We start from the raw sequence: 23,085 nt of genomic DNA, 5'->3' as shown, positions 1-23,085 counted from the left end.
AAGCTTTAGTTACTATTTTTAATCAAATAATTGTTTACAAATTTATTTAAAATTAAATTAAACGATTTCATTTTACAGACACAAAATTAATCTACTGATGAGTTTTTAAATAGATTAAAAAAACCAGAATTTTCTACATATTTGTTTATTTTGATATATACTTTAATATTTATCAATTACCACCTTTTTTTTTTTTTTCCTTCAGACATTTGACTGGTTTGATGCTGCAGCTCTCCAAGATTCCCTATCTAGTGCTAGTCGTTTCATTTCACTATACCCTCTACATCCTACATCCCTAACAATTTGTTTTACATATTTACCACCTTAAAAACTGTTATTTTATTCTGTAATGATTAACTATTTTATTTAATTAACTTTACATAACTGCATATTATTTCATGGTAATTATTATTATTTTTATAGTATCAGAGGTCAGGGCTCGCTTCGCTTGCCTGACTGTCTAGCCAGGGGGTTCCACCCCCTGGACCTACGACACATTTGTTATTCTCATAAATGTGAGAAACGTTTGCATTTATATGCTCGTTCAACCTCCAGGCATTCATCTCTTTCCTTTGATTTCTTGTTTTTGTGAAACCCGGCAATGCTTAGCAGCAATTTATGATATCCAAGATTCAATCTTTTCTTAGAAGACATAATGAAAAAACCTACATAGAAGGAAGAAGAAATATGAATAATGAAAGGGGATGTTATATACAACAAAAAACGATGAAAAAGGAAGTATACAGACTTTACAAAGACTTGAAAAAAAAACTAAATTAAAAACAAAATAGCAGTAACTATAATAGTGTGAATATTAAATTGTTTACAGATATTTATTAAAGAAAAATGAATTAGTAATACAGTACAGCCCCGCTATAACACAGCTCGATATAAGTGGATACAGATATAACACGGATTATAATCTGTCCCCAAAAAATATCTGAATATCTGAAAAAATAAAATAGGATGAAGAAATGCTAGTCTCCCTACTACTGTATTTGATATCAGTGTAAAACCCACCATAAATCCTACGAAATCATCAACAATATGCTTCTAATACAATACATTTCAATTAGTCAAGACCAATTTTAAAGCCTTGGAATTCTCAAAAATATGATTCAATAAAACTAAACTATGATTCTAATACAGTAATAAGAGAAATTCTTATGATGTACTGCACATGACTCATTTCCTGTAACAGCGATAAGACCATCATTGTGGTGCCAGTACAAGGCACAGTACGCAGTATTTGAATGCTATTATGTATTGTGATTTATTCCAAGCTGCTTTTACTGTGTTTATCAGTATCTTTAAGTTTTATTATGTTGGTTAATTTATTAGATTTTGTAGTGTTTGTTTTCATTCATATTTGCCTAACATGTATTCTAAACGAAAAACATATTCTGTAAAGGAAAAATTTGAAATTACTGAAAAGGTTAAGGCAGGTCATTCGAAATAGCTTCTTTATCCCAGGAATTTAGTGTACCTGAAGGAACTATACATGGTTGGGTGAAAGAAACAGATAAATTGCATTCTTTTATTTATTCGGTAGATGAAACAGTCAGACTTGATCAGAAAAATGTTAGACTTGGTGATGTTAATGTTTTAGATAAGTGTAAATACCTTTGGTTTTTGCAAAAACAAAGTGAAGAGTGCCATTATCAGTATAATACTTCAAACTAAGGTACTAAATTTTCATGAACAAATTAACAATGAAGAAGAATTCAGTACTTCTAGCGGTTGGTTATTGCGATGGAAAATCAATCATGGCATAGGCCAAGTGATATCGAAGGAGAATCTTGTTGGCAGGTGCAATTGCCAAACATTTTTCACAAACAATATTACAATCAGTTACAGGAGAGAATAACTTCAGTGATGAACAGTTATATAATTGTGATGAAACTGCTTTGTATTATAAACTATTGTCAACAAAAACATTAGATGCCATGTAGGCACCAAATAAGTCTGGTATGAAAATGAACAAAGAAAGGGTAACTTTGCTTTTGTGTGCCAATAAGTCATGAAATCATAAATTGAAGCCGTTGCTCACTTGCAAGTACGCCAGCCCATGTTGCTTCAAACACGTTAATATGAATTCATTTCTGATTATTTTTAAAAATAGTAAAAATGCTTGGATGATGTGTAATATTTTTTTAACATGGTTTAACAACAAATTTGTGCCTTGTGTTAAAAATTATTTACAAGTTCAAAAATTGGAAGAAAAAACTTTATTACTTCTTAACAATTGCCCTGCTCATCCTCCTACTGACTTGCTGAAATTTAAAGATCGGAAAATAATCACAATGTTTTTACCCAAGAACAACAAATCTTTGATTAAACCATTAGACCGAGGAGTTATTTGGGTATTTAAAGCTTATTTCCGACGGGAGCTACTGACCGCTACTGTTAACTCAGAATTACAAGTGACAGAATTTCTTAAAATTGTGCCATTAAAAAGTGTTGTATACAATGCTGGAACAGCATGGAGTAATGTAAATTCTATTATAATTAAAAATTGTTGGTCGGTATCATCACAGAGTAATACAGAAGACATTGAAACAGGAAATGTTCATATTTTTACTGACTAACACACTGGAATTGTCAAATTCAATTGGGCAAGAATTGTCTGTAAGTGATCTCAATGAGTGGGTTCAAAAAGACAATCAAATACCTGTTGTTACATGACAGACGAAGAAATAGTAAACTTTGTTCTACAAACAACAATAATTTGTCGAAGGAAGAAGGAGAAGGTGTTGCAGAGGTTGCTATTACAGAGAGGTCTACACCCTCAATAAAAGATTTTCTGGAAAATATAAATAATGTAATAACATGGATGGAGCAACAAAGTGATAGTGATGATCATCATTTATTGCAATTACAAAGAGTAAAGTCATATATTATAAAGAAGAAACATACAACCGCGAAACAAGCAACAATAACTTCTTATTTAAAAAATAATTTACATTTAAAGAAAAAAATATCATATCTTCTGCAATTAAGTTGTTTCTATGTAAGTAAACATTATACTGTATTGGCTTTTTCTATTAAACCATTATTGTTTGATTTTTTGCCTATTTTTTTAATTGATCCACTTTGTGATTTAAAATTTACTTCTTGAAATAACATGGTTAGCCTATAACATGGGTGTCACATAAGTCCCCTGATAACCGCGTTACAGCGGGGTTACACTGTATTACTTTTACAAATGACAAATTTATTCTGTTACCATGGTGACAGAAATATAATAATCGAGCATGGCTTAAAACCTTTCCTGGGATAATGTGAATGTATCATGAAAATTTGAAAGCAATAGATCAGTTAGTTCTAACGTGATGCTGTTGCAAACAAACACAGACAAACTTTAGCATTTATGTATAAGATATTAACATGGGCTGTAATAACTTTTTTATGTTTCTCTGATAATGGTTTTTTCACAATTGTTTCACACAAACAGAGGAAAATTTTCTTCTGCTATTCATAAAATTGTTCAGTCAAATTTAAAAATATACCATTGTTTTTTTATAAAATAGATATTTTGAAAATAATTGGTTATATAATATTAATTAAACAACCTCCAGTTGAAAGATTTGGATGTTCTGATATAATTTTGTTCACAGCTATTATCTGATAGTGTATTATTTTTTTTTTAAGTAAGTTTTTTAAGTGTTATTAGATCTATAAATAACTGTAAATAAACTTGACTGGTGATTTTATCTATTTTATTACTTGTAAATCTAAATGTAAAATGTATAAAATAAATGTAACACTAAAAACTATATTTTTTAGATCTACATCTTTTTCAGTCTAATCAATTATTAAATTACTACGCCAAGTTTTCATCAAAATTATTACCACAACCAAACCATGGCTGCAATCATTGTTTGGTATAATTTATTTAATTGTTGTTTAGTTATTAAATAATAACTAATTCAAATAATTAATCATTTAAGCTAAGTAATTAATAATTCAAAGTAATGAATTACTAATTATAAAATTAATGATGAGACTAGACAACTCAAATACATTTTATTTTCATTTTAATATTTTTATATATCAATATATATATGTTTTCAAGATCAGATGCTTCCAAGTGATCAAAAGCACTTCCTAAATGGTAAGTGTTTTTGCCTCAAATTCCTGAATTTAACGATTGTAATTTTATAATACAATAATATAGTTGAATAACATGCTTGAAAAATATAATTAACATACTATAGCAATGAACATTTGGATCTCCCCAGTGTAATTCTTGACACTGACTGCACTGCCTACCACCAAAACCAGGTTTACATGTACACCGCCCATCAAACTGTAAAAATTCACAAGTATTACAAAAATAAACATCAACTAATCTCTGTAATCAACAAGATCCTGGTATGTTACACAAACTTATTTCACAGACAGAGAATATCCCTTAGAGGTAATAAATCAGAAACTATTGTTACAGGTTATTACATTGGAAGTTATGTAATACACATGTTTATCTTGGTATTGCAGCACAGGTAATACAAATGCAACATTGCATTTCTGATATAGGCACTTAAAACATCTGATAGTGAAAGGATTAAATAAATATATAATCATAAATTTGATTGATTTAACATTTAGAGCATACAGTTGAGAACCATAAATATCAAGAATTTAGAAAAGTATGTTATAGTAGGATATAGTCAAAAAAATTAAAATTATAATCACTTCTAAAGTATGTTTTTAAAGAATTAAATAACTATATGGAGTATACTATTTATATACTGTGACTGTATTATATTCTGAACTGTAAATTGAATGTTACTGTATTACTGTAATTATATAATATAGACCGAAAATTATGATACATAACATTAATATTTACAGTAATAATGAATATTCAATTTTTGGAAATCTGACATAGGCTAAAGAAAGGCTATAGAGTACAATAATACCCTGAAAGAAAGAAAGATTAACGAAATTAAGAGTAACAAAAAAACATTAAAATAATATATATAAGTTACCTGACAGGATTAACCATACCAATACAAAATACAACAAATTCCAAGGAAGAAAAAAGATTAAAATGAAATAGAAAAATCAGTTACATAAAAAATAGCTTGCACTTCAAAATAGTAACAGTATATTAACCAATCACTATGTAGCAGCAACGCAATTTTAACACATCAATTTGAATTCAGAATAATGATCACAGAGTACAGAAACAAGCTGGACCACATTATAGATCTAAAGATTAGACATCAACTATGTTACAATCTTTTGAATTATGGCATCTGTTTTCGTTGTTGACATCAACTTGTATGTTATAGCATAATGTTAAATTGTAATGAGTTTTACTGTTTATCGCATTATCTTATGTTTACAGAAAGGCAGGCAAAAGAAGACTGAAGATCAACCTGCCAACATGGACTGGAATCAGACCCGATTGAGTCCAGCTGAGAGCAGTAATGAAGACAGTCCGCGTGAAGAAAGTTCCCTAATTTTATCTCACCAACCATCCACCATCCTTCCCTAATTCTTACATTCATGTAACCGCCAAGACATGCGACTCCCTCTGGAAAAGCGAGCGCATTGCATCCTCCAAACACTAGGGTCCCCAAACGGTGCATTCCTGCTAGCCTGGAAGGCTCTAGCACCAAAAGGACTTCAGGGGACAGACTGAAGTGGTATCACACCATGAAAACAAAGCTCATACATGACTAGTTTCCCATGGTCAGCCCCCCAGTCTAAATGATCGAAATGCAGCAAATAATTTTGTCCGTAAATATAACAAATAAATATAACTGCACTAAATAAATAATTACCTGCCTGATAAATGAAAGACACAGCAGCAAAGGACTTTTGTCCAGGTTCTGCGATTAGTAAGAAGATACAAATTCTCCTGCTATCCTTGCAGTCCATTCTGTTATCTTATTAATTTGTTTTACTGCCGCTTTATTGATAATAATAATCTTATATAAATGAGAATGTGATTGCCAATGAAGTAAAAAATTCTGACAATTATGGGATTGATTTTTTCACACTTGTAGAGTGAAAATTTAAGTTTAGAAAACAACTGTCCTGAAGTGAATGTAGATGTTCTTAAGAATAAAACAAACTCCAGCATAGTATATATTTTATTATAATTTTCTAACTGAATTTGTTATAAATTTTTATCATTATGCATCTGTTACACAGATATTTTATATTGCAAACTGCGTACTATTGGTTAGGCAAAACATATGCATAGATTTTAATTTTAAAGCCAATTTTGACATACATATTAATCATCAAATATCCAACAAAATGTACACTTTGGTTTTACATTATTTTCACTCTTAATTTCATTTGGCAATGAGTTATTTAATATAAAAATGATATTATTAAAAAAATAAATTGCTTGTTTACATAGAAACATATTAATACTAAATGTTGTATAGCTTTAAATGGATGAGAAATAACCGATTGTTGTGGAATTAAACCACAATTCTACACCAAGTAAAGTCAGTCACTCTTATTTCAAATAATTATGGAAATATACTAGTAGATTTATTAATCAGGTAGCTATTAAATAATTACAAAGTATGGGATGAAACTATCAGAAATAGATTTTTCCCACAAGTTTAATAACTGTTCTGATAATAAAGCCTGCTCTGGTCAGGCAAATAAAAGTTTTACAAAAATAATAACACACAATAATTAAAATAACATTCAGAAATTCCTTCTCTAAAAGACTACCACAGAACTTGTCAATGCATAAGACTAACAAGAAAACAGTATAACTCCGTATATAGTAAAGACTGGATTATCAGTACTACTACAAATCATTTAGCAGTAATGTGTTTACAGACTAAACTCTAACGGTTGTTATTGAAAATTACTTTAGTAGTATCATATTTTACCTGATTACATGGCTCAGAAGTGGAACCAACTTTATCACAATTACATGGTTCACATCCAGTTCCACTGGCAATTTTCCAATGATTTGGTTTACACTCATCACATTCTTGTCCAATAACATTTGGTAAACATGGGCACTGACCGGTTATCCTATCACAAGGTCCTGCCTTGGCATCAGTCCCCAATATATCACATACACACTCTGTTAAAACAAAACAATAATGAAATTTTTTAAATGATATTGTCTGATATAAAAAATATTAAAAATGTACCTTTATAAAATATAAAGATAATGCATAATATTTAATTTACTCATTAAAAGAAAATGATTTCAGCATTAATGGTGCATTTCCAGCATTTGCATCCTCCTACCAGAATAAGTAAATAACCAATGACATGCAAGTAACAAAAAGAAAGGAAGTGACGATGATAATCGACATGTTAAGTTTTAAAATATAAGCAAGAAATCAAATTTCAACTTTCAAGAATAAAAAATATACTGAAATTTGTGAAAAATTTACAACTTGCAACAACAAAAAAACTAAAAACCTAAGTTTATTTTTTTATAAGATGATAAATTTTATAAGTACACAGACATAGATGAAAATAAAACAAAAATTAATTACATAAAAAAAAACCAAGAGTAATAATATCAATTTTACAAAACCACCCTTATAAAATACAACAAGACAAAGAATCATAAAAAAATGATAAAAAGTAGCACACACATACTAACACCAAACAATTAATGTTTATGTAAAGGTACTAACTGCCCTTTCAAGGAGTGTTAGGTTCAAATGAAAAATTGTTTTTGGGATTACATGTATAGAGGTAGTTAATAGATATAAATATCTAGTGGAATTTTCACTTATCAGTAAGCAGTAGGAGCACATTGGTGGGATAAAGCAACAGCAGTAAAATTTACCACTATCAGAAAGTGGAAGTCTTTCTTTATAAAAGAAAAACCTCTCGTAGCAAAAAAGAAAGTTGCAGAGACTTTATGCAAGACTCAAGGTAATATGTGTGGTGCCTTAGTCCAGGAATATATGAAAACTTTAAATAGCTTTTTATTAAAAAAAAAAAGATCTTTTGGGTCTACCTTTACACCTAATTATGTTTTACATTTACAGTTACCAACAGGGCTTATTTATATATATATATATATAAACCCTGGATATATATGGAATTGCACTTTAAATATATCCACAAAGTAGTAGTGATCCCAGATAAGACACTGAGAAAAAAATGAGATATTTGTGTGATCGACCAAAATATCAGTTTGTTTAAAGTCAGACATAGTACACAAATCTGGATTAACATTTAATTTTAATACTGAAGATAGATAATTATGGCCACCCTATTTCAGTAAAATACAAGAATGAGGATGAAGAGAGGGATCCATGGATAAGGAAAAAATGTGAAAAAATGTTTATCATATATATTCCATGTTTAACTTGTATCAATCTAGATATATAATTATAAAATGAGGCTTATTAGTTTAATCTTTAATGTTAAGGGTTTAGTGCTACCGCTTAAGTGTATGCTGAATTTTGAAACAGACAGTAAAATATGTTCTATGCACAAAAGAAGAGAGGAGGCAGACAATGTACATTTTTTGAGTAAATGTACTATTTTAACAAAGATTTAATAATTGGTTATGGAATTGAATCTATAACATGTACTTTAAATTAAGTAAAAGTTAGAATGTGTTATATTTCTAAAACAGTTTTTGTTATATTAAAATTCTATTTATTCTTAGTCGTTTGTGGAAAGGTTGTTATGAGGGTAATGGTTAATTTTAAGTTATAAACATATATTTACAACCTTTAATTTTTATTATATGAGTCAGCCAGGGCTTCTTTCTTTTTCCTGTTTAGCCTCCGGTAACTACCGTTTAGATAATACTTCAGAGGATGAATGAGGATGATATGTATGAGTGTGAATGAAGTGTAGTCTTGTACATTCTCACTTCGACCGTACCTGAGATGTGCGGTTAATTGAAACCCAACCGCCAAAGAACACCGGTATCCATGATCTAGTATTCACGTCCGTGTAAAAATAGCTGGCTTTACTAGGACTTGAACGCTGGAACTCTCGACTTCCAAATCAGCTGATATGGGAAGACGCGTTCACCACTAGACCAACCCGGTGGGTGAGTCAGCCAGGGCTGGCTTTGCTTATCCTCACTGTCTGAAACCTCATGGCGTTCATTGTTCTCATGCTTGTGAGAATAATGCTGATAAATAACAGTTAAAGCCCGTTCAATTTACAAAAATTATCAGTGTGACTTCTTTAAAATAACAGTTTGGTCAGCACAGGCTGAAACTTTGAGTGATTTGAAGAATGTAGGTTTCAGTACAGTCAGTCTCCATCTTAAAAATAATAGTTATAGCTGATTACCCATCCTTAGAATGGGTAATAAAGTATCAACAAACACCACAAGGAGACGTCAATACTTCACTTTTTGTTTTGTTTTTGTTTATTTAATAGTTTTAGACAAGTGCTGCCAGTCATGCTGCACACACAATAACATTGGCAGTGCCAGTGTTGGTTGAGCCATGGGACCGTAGACCATCGTATCTTTAAAGTTACTTTTATCAATAACCAAAAGATAAATTGCCACCATCTTGAAACATTTCGAAAAAAATAGTATTCTGTTCTTTCCAGGTATAAAAACTATGTTCATGCATAATTTCAGATCAATCGGTTAAGTAATTTTTGCGTTTTAACCAACTTACAAACACCTCTACTCATATAAATATATGACACAAACACACACTTAGATAAATATATTTTCGCTTACAGTGCAAAGCACTCATGTTTTCTAAATTATATGAAGTTATTATGTATAACATTTGTTGAATTGTAAATAATTATATGATAATTTTATATCACAGTTTTGTATAAAATTGTGTTTTTGATAGTTGCATTATAAATTCAGTTGTTTTTTTAATGCTACCACTGAATTCCAGCTGTTGTTTTAACGTACAAATGATCTGTGGTTTGGGCTCGAGGTTGGATTTAGATAACCAGATTATTTTATTTTTAATAAAATTACAAAAGACACAAATTTTACTAGCTAATAACAAGGGTTTTTTCCTAAAGTATTCATTTGATGAATTTGTTCTTTATAATTTTCTTTTCTTTTTTTGAACATGACAGACAACCTTAGGTCATGTCTTTATGGGAAAGGTAGTTTCTTTTTAATTTATTTCATATTGTTGTTTTAAAAAACGCAGTAAAAATTTACTTACATTATTTTATTTAAATACACATAAAGTATTTACATGCTAATAATATCATTGCAAACACTACTAAAACTTAAAATAAAGAAATATTTAAACAATCATAAACATCTTATAACCCATAATAAAATATTTAAAAAACAAAAATAATAATAACAATAAAATAAGCAATCTGTGTGGAATTCATAAAATTAAATGTAGTGATTGTAATGGTATTTATATAGGAAAAACAAACACAGCCTATAAGGCTTGATTTCTTGAACATTACACATCTTGCAAAAATAATAAATTAGGTATATTTAATATGGCAGACCATCTAATAAACAATAAACATTATATTTCAGAAAATAGCATATTTTAGAAATAATTAAAGAAGAAATAAAATTAAATATATTTGAAAAATATTACTTATATAAATACAAACAAAATTTTAATTTGGTAAACCATCAGATAGTGTTTGAGAGCTACACAACAGATAGCAGCACTTGCATAAATTAATATGCAATTTTTCATTATTTTAGTATTTTTGTTTTTAATTTTTATTATGCAATAACAGAATTATTTTAATCATGACTGAGAATGCGGGATACCGAGTGCTTTCATGAAATATTAAGCTAAGATATGTCTCATCTCAATATTCTGTACTAGGTGGTTTATTTAGTAGAATTTAAATATATATATTTATTTATTTTATTAGATCGACCAAAGTACAGAATGAATAAAGTAAGATGACTTACCTTATTCCACTATACATGCCAGAGTGTTTTGCAATTTAATCACATCAGCTGCATTATATATTCATCTCAAATTACATTACAAGCTCCGTAAAATATAATAACATAACATGCATTTATTTATTTTATTTAAAATTTAAAATCTTTAATCGTTTTTTTTTATTTTGAAACTTTTAATTGTTAAATTCAAAATTAAAACAAAATTTAAAAATATGAAAAATTAATTAAAATTAACATTAAAAATTAAACTGTAGAAATGTTTATAAATGTAAAAATATGACGTCTAGGCATAAAATCAAATTAAAATGAAAAATTCAAACTAAAATCAAATAAAAATTGATAGTAAAGTAAGTTCAGTTAAACTGACAACATGCATCATTGCTTTATTTAAAATTATTTTTATTTGATTTTAATTTGAATTTTTAATTTTAAGAATTTAAGAGAATTTTTTATTTTAAGAAGAAACCTAAAAAACTCAAAACCTGTAAACACCCCGACTACACTAAAGAGAATAGCAACTAGACAATATCTTTGTGGACAAACACCACCACAAGTTGACCTACAATGTAAAAGTCCTCCAAGGAGTAGACACAGGCTTAGACGACTATATAGTCAAAATTAAAATTAATTTTCTCCCCAAAGAAAGCAACAAGACCAAGCCCCTAAAACTAAAAGAATGATGGACCCTAAGCCACTAATCAAGAATGAAAATTACCAAAAAGCAACTGAAAAAATAACAATCATGGATAAACTCAAAGATCTAGTCAACTTAAAAAATCGCAGAAGAATTAGCCCCAATAAAATCCCATAAAAAATAGTCAATAGTAGAATAGCAAATATGATGAAACGGTAGAAAAAAGACACCAAATCAAACCAAGCATGGCTATTTCACCAATCACAAAAATCAGAAACATCCTTCCAAAATCTAGTAGAACAAAGAAAAGAAACCATCTGAATCCTAAGGAGAATAAAAAGACAACACCATAAAGACATACTGAAGTCAACAGAAGAATTCACTAAAACACAGTCGAGAGACTACTACAAAACGTTAAAAGATTAGCTCCAAAAATATGAACCTCCAACTCTACTAATAAAGAATGAAAATGGTAAACTGGCCCATAACAATAAAGACAAAGCAGAAATCCTAGCTAAATATTTCTACAAACTACTAAATTGTGAAGAACCAACAGAATTCCTTAACTTCAACACCAACACCCCAATAACAACCAGAAAACATCAACCCTCCCACAATCAAAGAAGTCTACCAAGCACTGGGTGAGATGAAGAATTAAAAATAAAAAGCACCAGCAGAAGACCAGGATCTGGATCCTTTCACTACCAGAGATCTGGATCAAAGAACTACCAGACCACTGGACGACAGCCTTCATCCATTCACTACACAAAAAAGGGAACAAAACAGATCCTAACAATTACAGGTGAATCTAACTCCTAGACACAACATACAAAATTCTTTCAGGAATCATCCTCAATAGGATTGATTCACAACTCGAGAAAAGCGGGCAGTGGTGGATTGTGCCCAACAAAGTCATGTACAAAGAGTTAGAACCCATCACTGATACCATGTATATGAGGAGACTAGGATTCTTTGGATGTATATGAGGATGCAAGATTCAAGACTTCTGAAACAGCTAGTACAGTACAATTTTGACTCAAAAAACACCAAGACAGGATGCAGATGGATCAAAGAAATAATAGAGGATCTGAAGAAAACAGTCCTTACACCAGAAGACATCACAGATAATATAAGATTAAACAAGAAAATCAAGAAGAAAAACACTTGCTTCATGCTCACAAGTAAAAAAACTCAAAACACAAACATTTCCAACACTAGAAAGGGCACAAAGATCGGAACATATGAAAAAAACCGCAAGGCCCAAGCAGTCTCATCACAGAGACTTGGATAATGTAATGGCTAAAGCCATCCTATGCGATCTTAAAAGATAATAAAAAATATAGAATGCAGAAAAAGTTTTTGAAAATTTTCTTTTTCTTATTTTAACCTTCATTGAAGTGAGTATTAGATTTAGAGAAAACTTTACTTAAGCTTAACATATATATGAATATATTTAGAAGAATTTTTCTTAAAATTTATTAAAAATTTTGCAATGAAAAAGCTCTGCAAGATATTGTATGACTTGACTGGGGTAGCTAGTATAGTCATGCAATACTTTGCCAGCTTTTTTATTTTATATCAGACAGGTTTTATACAGAAATTCTACCCATAGGTTATATCTTGATTGATGGATGCTGTAAAGAGCAACAAACGCATATCAAGGTGGATGTCATGTAATTTATACTGTTTTGATGGTATAGCCAGATTATTCATACTTGTCACTAGCAGAATCGAGAAAAAATAATTTTTACTATTTAATATAATACAGCATTCCCACCAGTACACATCATCCATCACTGTATACAAGAAAGTAGTCATATCACAAATTTAGCAATCCTACACAAATTATAGTTCATATTAACTAAAAATATTACCATAATGACCCATTATAAATTAAAATGATTGAACAGCTTAACTATCTGTAAAAGTTAACATACTGGCATTCAATTAAACAGACACACAACTTCTACAAGGAAAAGAATTTACATCATGTTTTAATTATGATGTCTGATAGTTAACTAAACTGTGTGTATGTAAAAAATGGGATCAATGATGTCTTGCACAACACAATAATAGTAACATCACATCAAAATTACCAAACTGCCAAGAGTGAAAAATACAGTTGTACAAAAACATAGTAAATATGTGCTGTAAAACATTTTTCATGGGAATGAAAGGAAATATATTATTGGAAGAAACATTTTATGTGAAATGTGTATTTTATCATTACTTAACATTTCATTTCATAAAAAAGTTATAACAGTAGTGTGTGTATATTCAAGACCAGTATCCACCTGTGCTAATATATATTGTATATATAATCCAACTTGATCCATCTAAGAACAGAAATTAAATAATAAATAATATGACACTTACCTTATTTTTTCATAACTTTACAATAGCGCTTTCGTGGCAACCCACATCCTCAGTTGTAATTTTTGTTTTTTTTATTTTAATATCAAACTACATATTAAATTCAAAGACATTTAAAATATATATAAAAAATTTAACCTAAATTAAATTGGATTTATGTACTATCATTATTTTTATCTCAATAAGTACTGCCATCTACTGCAGCCCATATAACTGTGTCATCTTCATACATATTCTGTTTGCAAGATGATCAAGTTGAATTTCCTCTTATATTTATATTCCACCAAAATGTCTACACTTTTATTATTATTATTATTTACATTATATTTCTTAATTTCCAACATTTCCAAATTGGTTTGATTATCAGAAATAGTATGTTTACTGTTAATGAGGTGGTCAGCAACATTAGATAAACCCAATTACCCATTTTTATAGTGTCTAATATGTTCAAGAAATCAGGTTTTAAAAGATCTACTAGTTTTACCTATATAAATGTGGTCAGAGTCATCACAATTTATTTGATAAATTCTATACAAATTGTATATATTATATGAATTAGTATGATTACTGTTTTTTAAATGTTTTATTATTTGTTTTATATGCAGGTTTAAATTTACTTTTATCATAAGCCTCAGTTATATTTTCAACAATGTTATTAGTATATAAATATTTTAAATACACATCAATTTTCTGTGTATCATTTACTGGTATTAGAGAAGTATTATTGTTAATTTTTGAAATTTGTTTTTTTTATATATTATCAATTAAAGAGTAACTATAGCAATATGTTTTAATTTCTTTAATTTATTTTTATTATATTGTGAGTAATTAATTATTTGAATATCTATGTATTGTAGTTTTACTGATTGTGGGTTTCCTATATACTGACGTTACAAATTGATTATCTTTATTAATTTTGATAGTAACATCTAAGTAATTTATTGTTCTATTTATATCGATTTCAAAGGCAAATTTCAAACCATTACAATTTGAATTGAGTTTATTCAAAATTATTAGATGTTCATTGTATATAACAGGATTATAAACAACAAAAATATTATCAACATACCAATTCCATAAGGATATCATGAGTATGAATAATGCCATAAATAATTTTATTTTCAAAATTCTGTAAATAAATTTCGGACATGATGGCTGACAAAGGAAAATCCATCGGCAAGGTATTTTTCTGAGCATAATATTTGTCAGCAAATTTAAAGTAGTTTTGTTGGTATATATTTCTAATGATATCAACAAACAAAGGTTCTTCATGATAATCTATTTTTTATTACGTGAACTGTTTTATCTATGAGTATGCTACAATACATGTTGCTAATATCGTAGCTAATCATCCTAGTTTTTTTCCAATTGTTAAGTCTTTTAATTTATTTACAACTTTAAATCCATTTTTTATATTATAATTATAATCCAAATTCATCTTCATCCTAAGTATTTTATCTACTATTTTGGAAATAATACAAGATGGAGCGGTGGTGAAACCTGGTATCCCTGTTGCACAGGGATACTAGGTTTATGTATTTTTGGAAGTCCTGCTAATTTTGGTGAAACTGGTTCAAAAGGGTATAATCTGGAGTGATATTTTAACTTATTGTTATAATTAAAAATATTATAGTATTTTACTATTAAACTTTTAGTTATTATTAAAAATTTATTAGTGTGGTCATTTATTTCTTGAGACTACTTTCTAATACATATTGTTTCATCAAATTATTATATTTTTTCAATATACATGACAGGTGTATTGGTTCTATCCAATTTTAAAATAATACAATTATTTTTATTTTATTTATTTTTCAAATGGTAAATTACTTTTTTATTATTATTAAAAATAATTACAGGTGGATTTGGGATCATTTACTGATACTTGTTTTGATTTAATAAATTTGACAAATGTTGACCTTGATGATACGGAACAGTTTATTGTGGCTAATCCATTTAAATTTAATCTGAATGATAGTGATAAGAATAATATTATTAAAAATATCATAGTTGATTCTGAATTAAGTATTAATAAAGTAAATTCTAATGACAAAGAAAAATTACATAATATCATTAGTAGCAAAATTCATGAAATTAAATGTGAAAATTTTACTCACAAACCAATTTTGATTAATAAAAAAGTAAATATAAGAATTTAATAATTTGATTTTTAAATTTCAAGAATTTTAATTTTTGATTTTTAGTTTTAATTTGATTTTATGCCTTGATATATTTTTACATATGTAAAACTTTTTACAATTTAACTTTTAATTTAACTGAAAAAAGTCTGAAGTAAAAAAAATAAAAAGATTAAAGGTTATAAATTTTAAATAAAATAAATAAATATTATGTTATTATATTTTACAAAATTTTGTAGTGTAATTTGAGATGAATATATAATGTAGCTGATGATGCGAGTAAATCGCAAAAGCGCTTCTGCATAAATGTAGTGGAATAAGGTAAGACATCCTACTTTATTTATTCTGTTCTTTGGTTGATCTAATAAAATTAAAATAAATATATTTATATATAAAAAGTACAGTATAATTTGATTTCTTGTGAGAATAACTGTAAATGAAGGAAATAGTGTTATGTGAAAAAATAATTTAAATAAAGGTATGGTAGATTTTATTTGCATTTAATAATTTTTTTAAATCTTCTTTCGTATATAATTAAAATAGACCCTAAATTAAAAAAACAAAAAGAAACACAAATATATTTTTATCATACCAGCAACAAAGAAAACAAGATTGATTAGCTTATCTTCGTAAATCATCTTCGACTTTGAACCCATAAAACTGAAAATAAATTTTTAATCACAGTGAACTATGTTTTCCATCATTTACAACAGCTGCAGTAGAACAAATAGCAACTGATGTGCTAATATGTTCTGTATAAAAACAGGATCACAGTTGTGAATAAAAACCATCAAAAACTGTCAAATTATAATTTGTGTTTATTTCTTTACTAAGATACAGATAATATATGAAGAAACAAATGAAACCACAACAATGCCACAATGGAACTTAAAATGCATGCAATAATCTATTTCATCTACTACAGCACGATGGAAACAAAAAAGAAAATATTACCTCTACAGGATTGCTTTGCAGCATTGCCATAATAATTGGGTTTGCACACTTCACAATTGAAACCCTCTGTATTTAATAGACAGTTAAGACACTCTCCTGTACTAGGATTACAATTTCCTGGATGTGATACATCTATATTATTACTACAGTTGCAGGCCTGACAGCTCCCTCCAGGAACATCTGGATTACCAAAATAATTATCTGCACAGACATCGCACCGTGATCCTAAAACATAGGAAAAATAATAATTAAATTTAAAATGGTAATAAAATTACACTTATAGTAAGTATTACTAAAACTATTACAGTAAGATGATAACTACTTCTGCTACTCTCATAAAGACAATAAAATGTATCGCTGATTTTTATATAGTTGAAAAATTCTCATCTCTGAAACAGATGAGAAGCGCCTATATAACATGACTAGAACTCAGCTGATAAATTATTTTCTATAATTAACAGAAGCTAAATGAAAAACCTAGAAGTTTTAATTTAGAGAGTTGATGGAAGGCTGGCTGCTCCCTTAGTAGCTATCGACAGCAGTTTACACCATAATTCAACAATAAAACATTTAACTAAAAACTTGTACTCTTCAATATAAACAGCTATTAAATATAATGTAAAAATAAAAAATTCTCCATCAGGTCTGGACATTTAAGAACAAATGACGAGCTCGATGAATAATAAAACAATGTTACATAAAATATGTCACCATAAGCCTAGAACAAAGAATTTGACCACTGTACTTTTTTTCCAGTGTGAACGATCTAAGAGATTACTATCTACCAGGTCCTGGGGAAAACAGTAAATTACCTAATAAGAGCCAGTGCCTTACGAGTTTACCATTACTTCCTCCATGTTTTCTTCCTCAGATAGGTACCATGGTAATTGTATAGGCTGATTGGGGAATGGCTCTGGGAAAGCATTCGGGTGAACTGTTTTCTAAATCGAGGCCAGTAGGACTTCATGAAAGAGGTTGACACTGAGGATTGCATCTTAAATGCTTTTGCCGAGGCGGAAAGCACCAACTGTAAATATGATTTGGCAATTTTTATAAACATAGAGACACGTTTCCTTCCTTGTGTTGGAGTTCAGTCCTCTATGAGTTGGAACGCCACAATGTTCCTGTATCCCTGCAGGCTGTAGTACGTAACTATTTGTGTAATCGTACGGCTCTGTTTAAAGACATACACCTAGCTGTGAAAAAATCCATCACCAGGGGAAGCCTGCAGGGTTCCATTCTCGGTCCCCTGCTGAGCAACCTGGTATCTGATGGGTTTCTAGGATTGACATTCCCAGAAGGGGTCACGGCCCCCCAGGCTTTTGCCAATGACTGCCTCCCTTTAGTTTGTGGTAATTCACAACCATAGTGGGAAGATTAAGCGCAAGCGGCCTTGTCAACCGCGGAGGGCTGGATGGACATTCAAAATTTAAAGATTTCTGTGCCCAAGACAAAATTTGTGCTTCTCAAGGGTGCAAACAAATTATCGTACAGCCGACACTCCCACATTAAGTATAAAGGCTGTGTAATCAGCTGAGTAAGCGTTCCTAAGTACCTAGGTGTTTTGTTTGATGAGAAGTTTCTCATTAGCAACCACATTAGACAAGTAGCAGTGGACGCCATCTCAGGGATGCACAAAAATAGGAGTATTGCTCGAAAAGACTATGGCTTGTCTGGTCGTCAAATGTACATGGTGAACTGAGGTGCCTTCAAAAGCATGACCTCTTATGTGGCGCCCATTTGAGCGCATAGGTTGGATATGAATAAGCACTTGTTCAAAATTTAAGAAGTGCCCAGCGCAGAGCCTTAATTGTGTGCACTGGTGTTTTTAAAACAACCTCCTACGAGGCTACCACCGTATTGGGAAAAGGTCTCCCAGTCAATTTAGTGGTGAAAGTTCGGGCACCCACGTGGAGATTGCAAAGAGGCCGGGAGGCCAAGGTATTTGGGATGCGGTTTCTGGGCCAGTACCTGAATGGAACAGTGATCACAATGAACCGGATCTAAACTTCATTCAGTTGCCCGCCTCCTGCCTGCGGAAGAGGCTGCAGAGCCTCACAATGGAAGCATGGCAGCTGGAATGGAACACCACAACTAATGGAAGATCCCTGTACAAGTTCATACAGGATCTGTGGGAATGGTATGCCTTGAGTTTTTTACAGGCAATGAGTGCCCAGTGCTCACCAACCATGTTAATTTGAACCAATATCTATCTGTTTTGGTTCTACCTGGCAGCTGATGAGCTGTGTGTCTGCAGGGAGGTCCATTCAAATGAATACCTGATGGTTGACTGCTCTACTCTTGGGGGGATCTGTGACCGGGCCACCCTGGAACTTAGAGGTCAAGGGAAAAATTGGTCACTCACAAGCAGCAAGTCAATGAGACGAGAGCTGCATTGTCGGACCATGTGGAAGTTCCTTGATGTGGTTGCTTTGTTTAACCAACATCAGTAGTTTACTTAAGGGAAAGACTCCTACCGCACCACTGTGGGAAGCTAACCTAGAGAAATATGACTGACCACCAATCAGTTAAGGCTCTAAGTGCTTTATATGGTGAACATGTACTTGCTGGCATTCAGTGACCTAGACGTGGCAGCAAATTGCTGTCTAGACAAAGTAAGTTTCAATTTATGGGTGTCATATATATTTTTAGTAGCTGACAGGGTGCACCTACCCATTTTAGTATATATATGACAAGTGAGCAGTTGGGACACGTAAGCTGGTGGTGTATGGCACCACGCTTAGTCTACTCGATGCTGTTAGGTAAGCTCTAAGAGCTATTTAGGACACTGGTCGATAAACTGTTTCGAGGCTCGGTAGCCATTTGTGGCACAGACATTCGGTCTTATGCTTTAGAACGACTGAATGGGGTGTGGCAGAAGAAATGCCAAGCAAACCAATGGTAATTGTATAAGGATCTTCCCTGCCTCCACTTACTGTAGTATGCTGTCATCTAGTAGTCAGGAAGGAAGTTGCCTTTATATTAGGGCTCAAGTGGGATGGAGACTGACCTTGGCTTATACAAGAAGGAAACTCGTCTTTGAGGTATTTATCTGATAAACCTCTTACTTTTTCACTGATTGAATAATAATCACAAAATTATACAAAAACAAAGTTCAGATACAAAAATATGTCATAATGAACAAGAAATATGAAAAAATAAAGGAAAATGAAGAATCAAACATAAAACATAGATATAATAGTGAGGTTATATTAATTTTTACAAATAATAAACAAAAATTAAAGAGAAAAAATAAAATTTTTATGGCTGTAACTTAAGATCTTCCCAATCATAAAAAAGTAACAATTAATAACAATAAAAAAAATTGCCAGTCATTACATATAAACTGAATCTGCTTTTGCACTCTATTTCTTTCCCCAAACATTACTGACAAAAAACCTTCACATAACTATTCTCTGTTTCTACAAATATATAAATTTATTTTTTAAAAAATCGGCCAATAAATATGATGTTCAAGGTAAAGACAAGTCATAAAAATAGACTGAAAATATCTTTGTCAGATGAGTCCAAATTTAGTTATGCTGAAGTACTTTTTCAACAGTAGGGTTATCCATCACTAATTTCTACTGATGGAATATTAAAAAACAATAGTGTCTGGAACTGATAGAACACCTTTCAGTAAAAATAAAAGGAAAACAAAGCCTGAGCTGTGAAAGGCAACAAGTTCTTCTGAAATGAGCACAATTCCCTGTTGATTGATGTTTCTTTTTTTTTTTTAATAATAAAATGACTGTCTTTTGGACTCTTTTAGATTCTCTAAATCTACCAGCTGCAGATGTTTTTACTTCTGAAGTAAAAATCCCCACTGAAAGGATAGTACTGACAGAGGAGACAAAAAAAATCTCCTGAATGGAGGAGACATGCTCAATCCTGAAAAATTTGTTTCATGACTTTTTCTAGAAAAGAAACAATATTAGGGAAGGCATATCTTTAATGAAGAAGTATGAGAGAAGCATCTCAATTAAAGGAAACATAAGAAAAAGTCAAAAAATATTTTAAACAAAACAAACTAATTTACTCATTGTATAAATTAAGTTTCCACTTACTAACAATTTAAAATGTGTAAATCCTAGTACTTTCGGAGCTGTTACTCCATCTTCAGGGATTTTGTAAATGATATTATTTAAATTCAAATCAATAATCGTTTTTAAATTAAACTGTTATGTTCATAATAGTCTGTCGTCAAGGTTCGTCCTCAAATAAGACAGTAATGTCATGTTTGTGACTATTATGAAATAGATTTAATATTAAATGAAATGTGTTACCAACCTATTAATAATTACTATATAATTTGTTTATAAAGGATGTCATTATTGAATCTGACCTGTTCAATCATCAATTTATTATTTAAATATATATGACATTTTTCTAAGATACTGGTTTTATAGTAATTATTATTGTATTCTAATATTTTTAATATATTTGTTGGGATTATAATTATGTCCAGTTTCTAAAATGTGTTTAGTGAAATTAGATTTTTCTTCATTATTTTTCATGATTACAACACTATATGACAAGATAATTTAGTAAATACCTATAACTAATTTAAATTAAAAATATATGTCCTCAGTCCTAGGTAAATTTTTTTTTTTTTTTTTTTTTTGTCTTCAGTCATTTGACTGGTTTGATGCAGCTCTCCAAGATTCCCTATCTAGTGCTAGTCGTTTCATTTCAGTATACCCTCTACATCCTACATCCCCAACAATTTGTTTTACATACTCCAAACGTGGCCTGCCTACACAATTTTTCCCTTCTACCTGTCCTTCCAATATTAAAGCGACTATTCCAGGATGCCTTAGTATGTGGCCTATAAGTCTGTCTCTTCTTTTAACTATATTCTTCCAAATGCTTCTTTCTTCATCTATTTGCCGCAATACCTCTTCATTTGTCACTTTATCCACCCATCTGATTTCTAACATTCTCCTATAGCACCACATTTCAAAAGCTTCTAATCTTTTCTTCTCAGATACTCCGATTGTCCAAGTTTCACTTCCATATAAAGCGACACTCCAAACATACACTTTCAAAAATCTTTTCCTGACATTTAAATTAATTTTTGATGTAAACAAATTATATTTCTTACTGAAGGCTCGTTTAGCTTGTGCTATTCGGCATTTTATATCGCTCCTGCTTCGTCCATCTTTAGTAATTTTACTTCCCAAATAACAAAATTCTTCTACCTCCATAATCTTTTCTCCTCCTATTTTCACATTCAGTGGTCCATCTTTGTTATTTCTACTACATTTCATTACTTTTGTTTTGTTCTTGTTTATTTTCATGCGATAGTTCTTGCGTAGGACTTCATCTATGCCGTTCATTGTTTCTTCTAAATCCTTTTTACTCTCGGCTAGAATTACTATATCATCAGCAAATCGTAGCATCTTTATCTTTTCACCTTGTACTGTTACTCCGAATCTAAATTGTTCTTTAACATCATTAACTGCTAGTTCCATGTAAAGATTAAAAAGTAACGGAGATAGGGAACATCCTTGTCGGACTCCCTTTCTTATTAGGGCTTCTTTCTTATGTTCTTCAATTGTTATTGTTGCTGTTTGGTTCCTGTACATGTTAGCAATTGTTCTTCTATCTCTGTATTTGAAACCTAATTTTTTTAAAATGCTGAACATTTTATTCCAATCTACGTTATCGAAAGCCTTTTCTAGGTAAATATAAACCTTTTATTTTTTTTTTGCACTGAATCTTCTTATTGCTTTACTGGAAAAAAACTGACACATTCAATGCACACAATAAATATCACATATGTCTACATTCATCAGCCTAACCTCACCGATGCTACAATTATCTGTTACCGAGGCAGCACACATTTGTATATAAAATTATTTTGCTGGCTACATCAATCACACAAAAACTGTAATAATAAAATTAATTTAAAACATTACCAGCATATCCCACATCACATTCACAAACAACATCTTGTGTATCCGCATCAAGTAAACAACGCTCAGCATACGAGTGGCCAGATTCTGCACTCCCTGGGCATGGGCACGGACGACATGGTATATCTTTACCTAATCTTGGATCACCGTAATAACCTTCTATACACCTGAAACCCAACAAAACATGTAATAACAATGCAAAAAAGAACAGAATATGGAAAT

General features: G+C 30.4%; 1 protein-coding gene across 1 annotated transcript in view; it reads right to left on the bottom strand.

Moving 5' to 3' along the window:
* Positions 1-23,085, bottom strand: part of LOC142323145 (laminin subunit beta-1-like) — a 147,690-nt gene that overhangs the window by 88,046 nt on the left and 36,559 nt on the right. Inside the window, exons 8-11 of the mRNA XM_075362411.1 lie at positions 22,867-23,030; positions 16,946-17,170; positions 6,870-7,069; positions 4,213-4,309 (exon numbers count right to left, since the gene is read on the bottom strand). Coding sequence (XP_075218526.1) covers positions 4,213-4,309; positions 6,870-7,069; positions 16,946-17,170; positions 22,867-23,030 — 686 coding nt within the window. The remainder of the gene's footprint in view (positions 1-4,212; positions 4,310-6,869; positions 7,070-16,945; positions 17,171-22,866; positions 23,031-23,085) is intronic.

The sequence above is a fragment of the Lycorma delicatula genome, chromosome 4 (assembly GCF_047948215.1).
Source record: "Lycorma delicatula isolate Av1 chromosome 4, ASM4794821v1, whole genome shotgun sequence".
NCBI lineage: Eukaryota > Metazoa > Arthropoda > Insecta > Hemiptera > Fulgoridae > Lycorma > Lycorma delicatula.
This window is presented reverse-complemented; position numbering and strand designations above follow the sequence as displayed.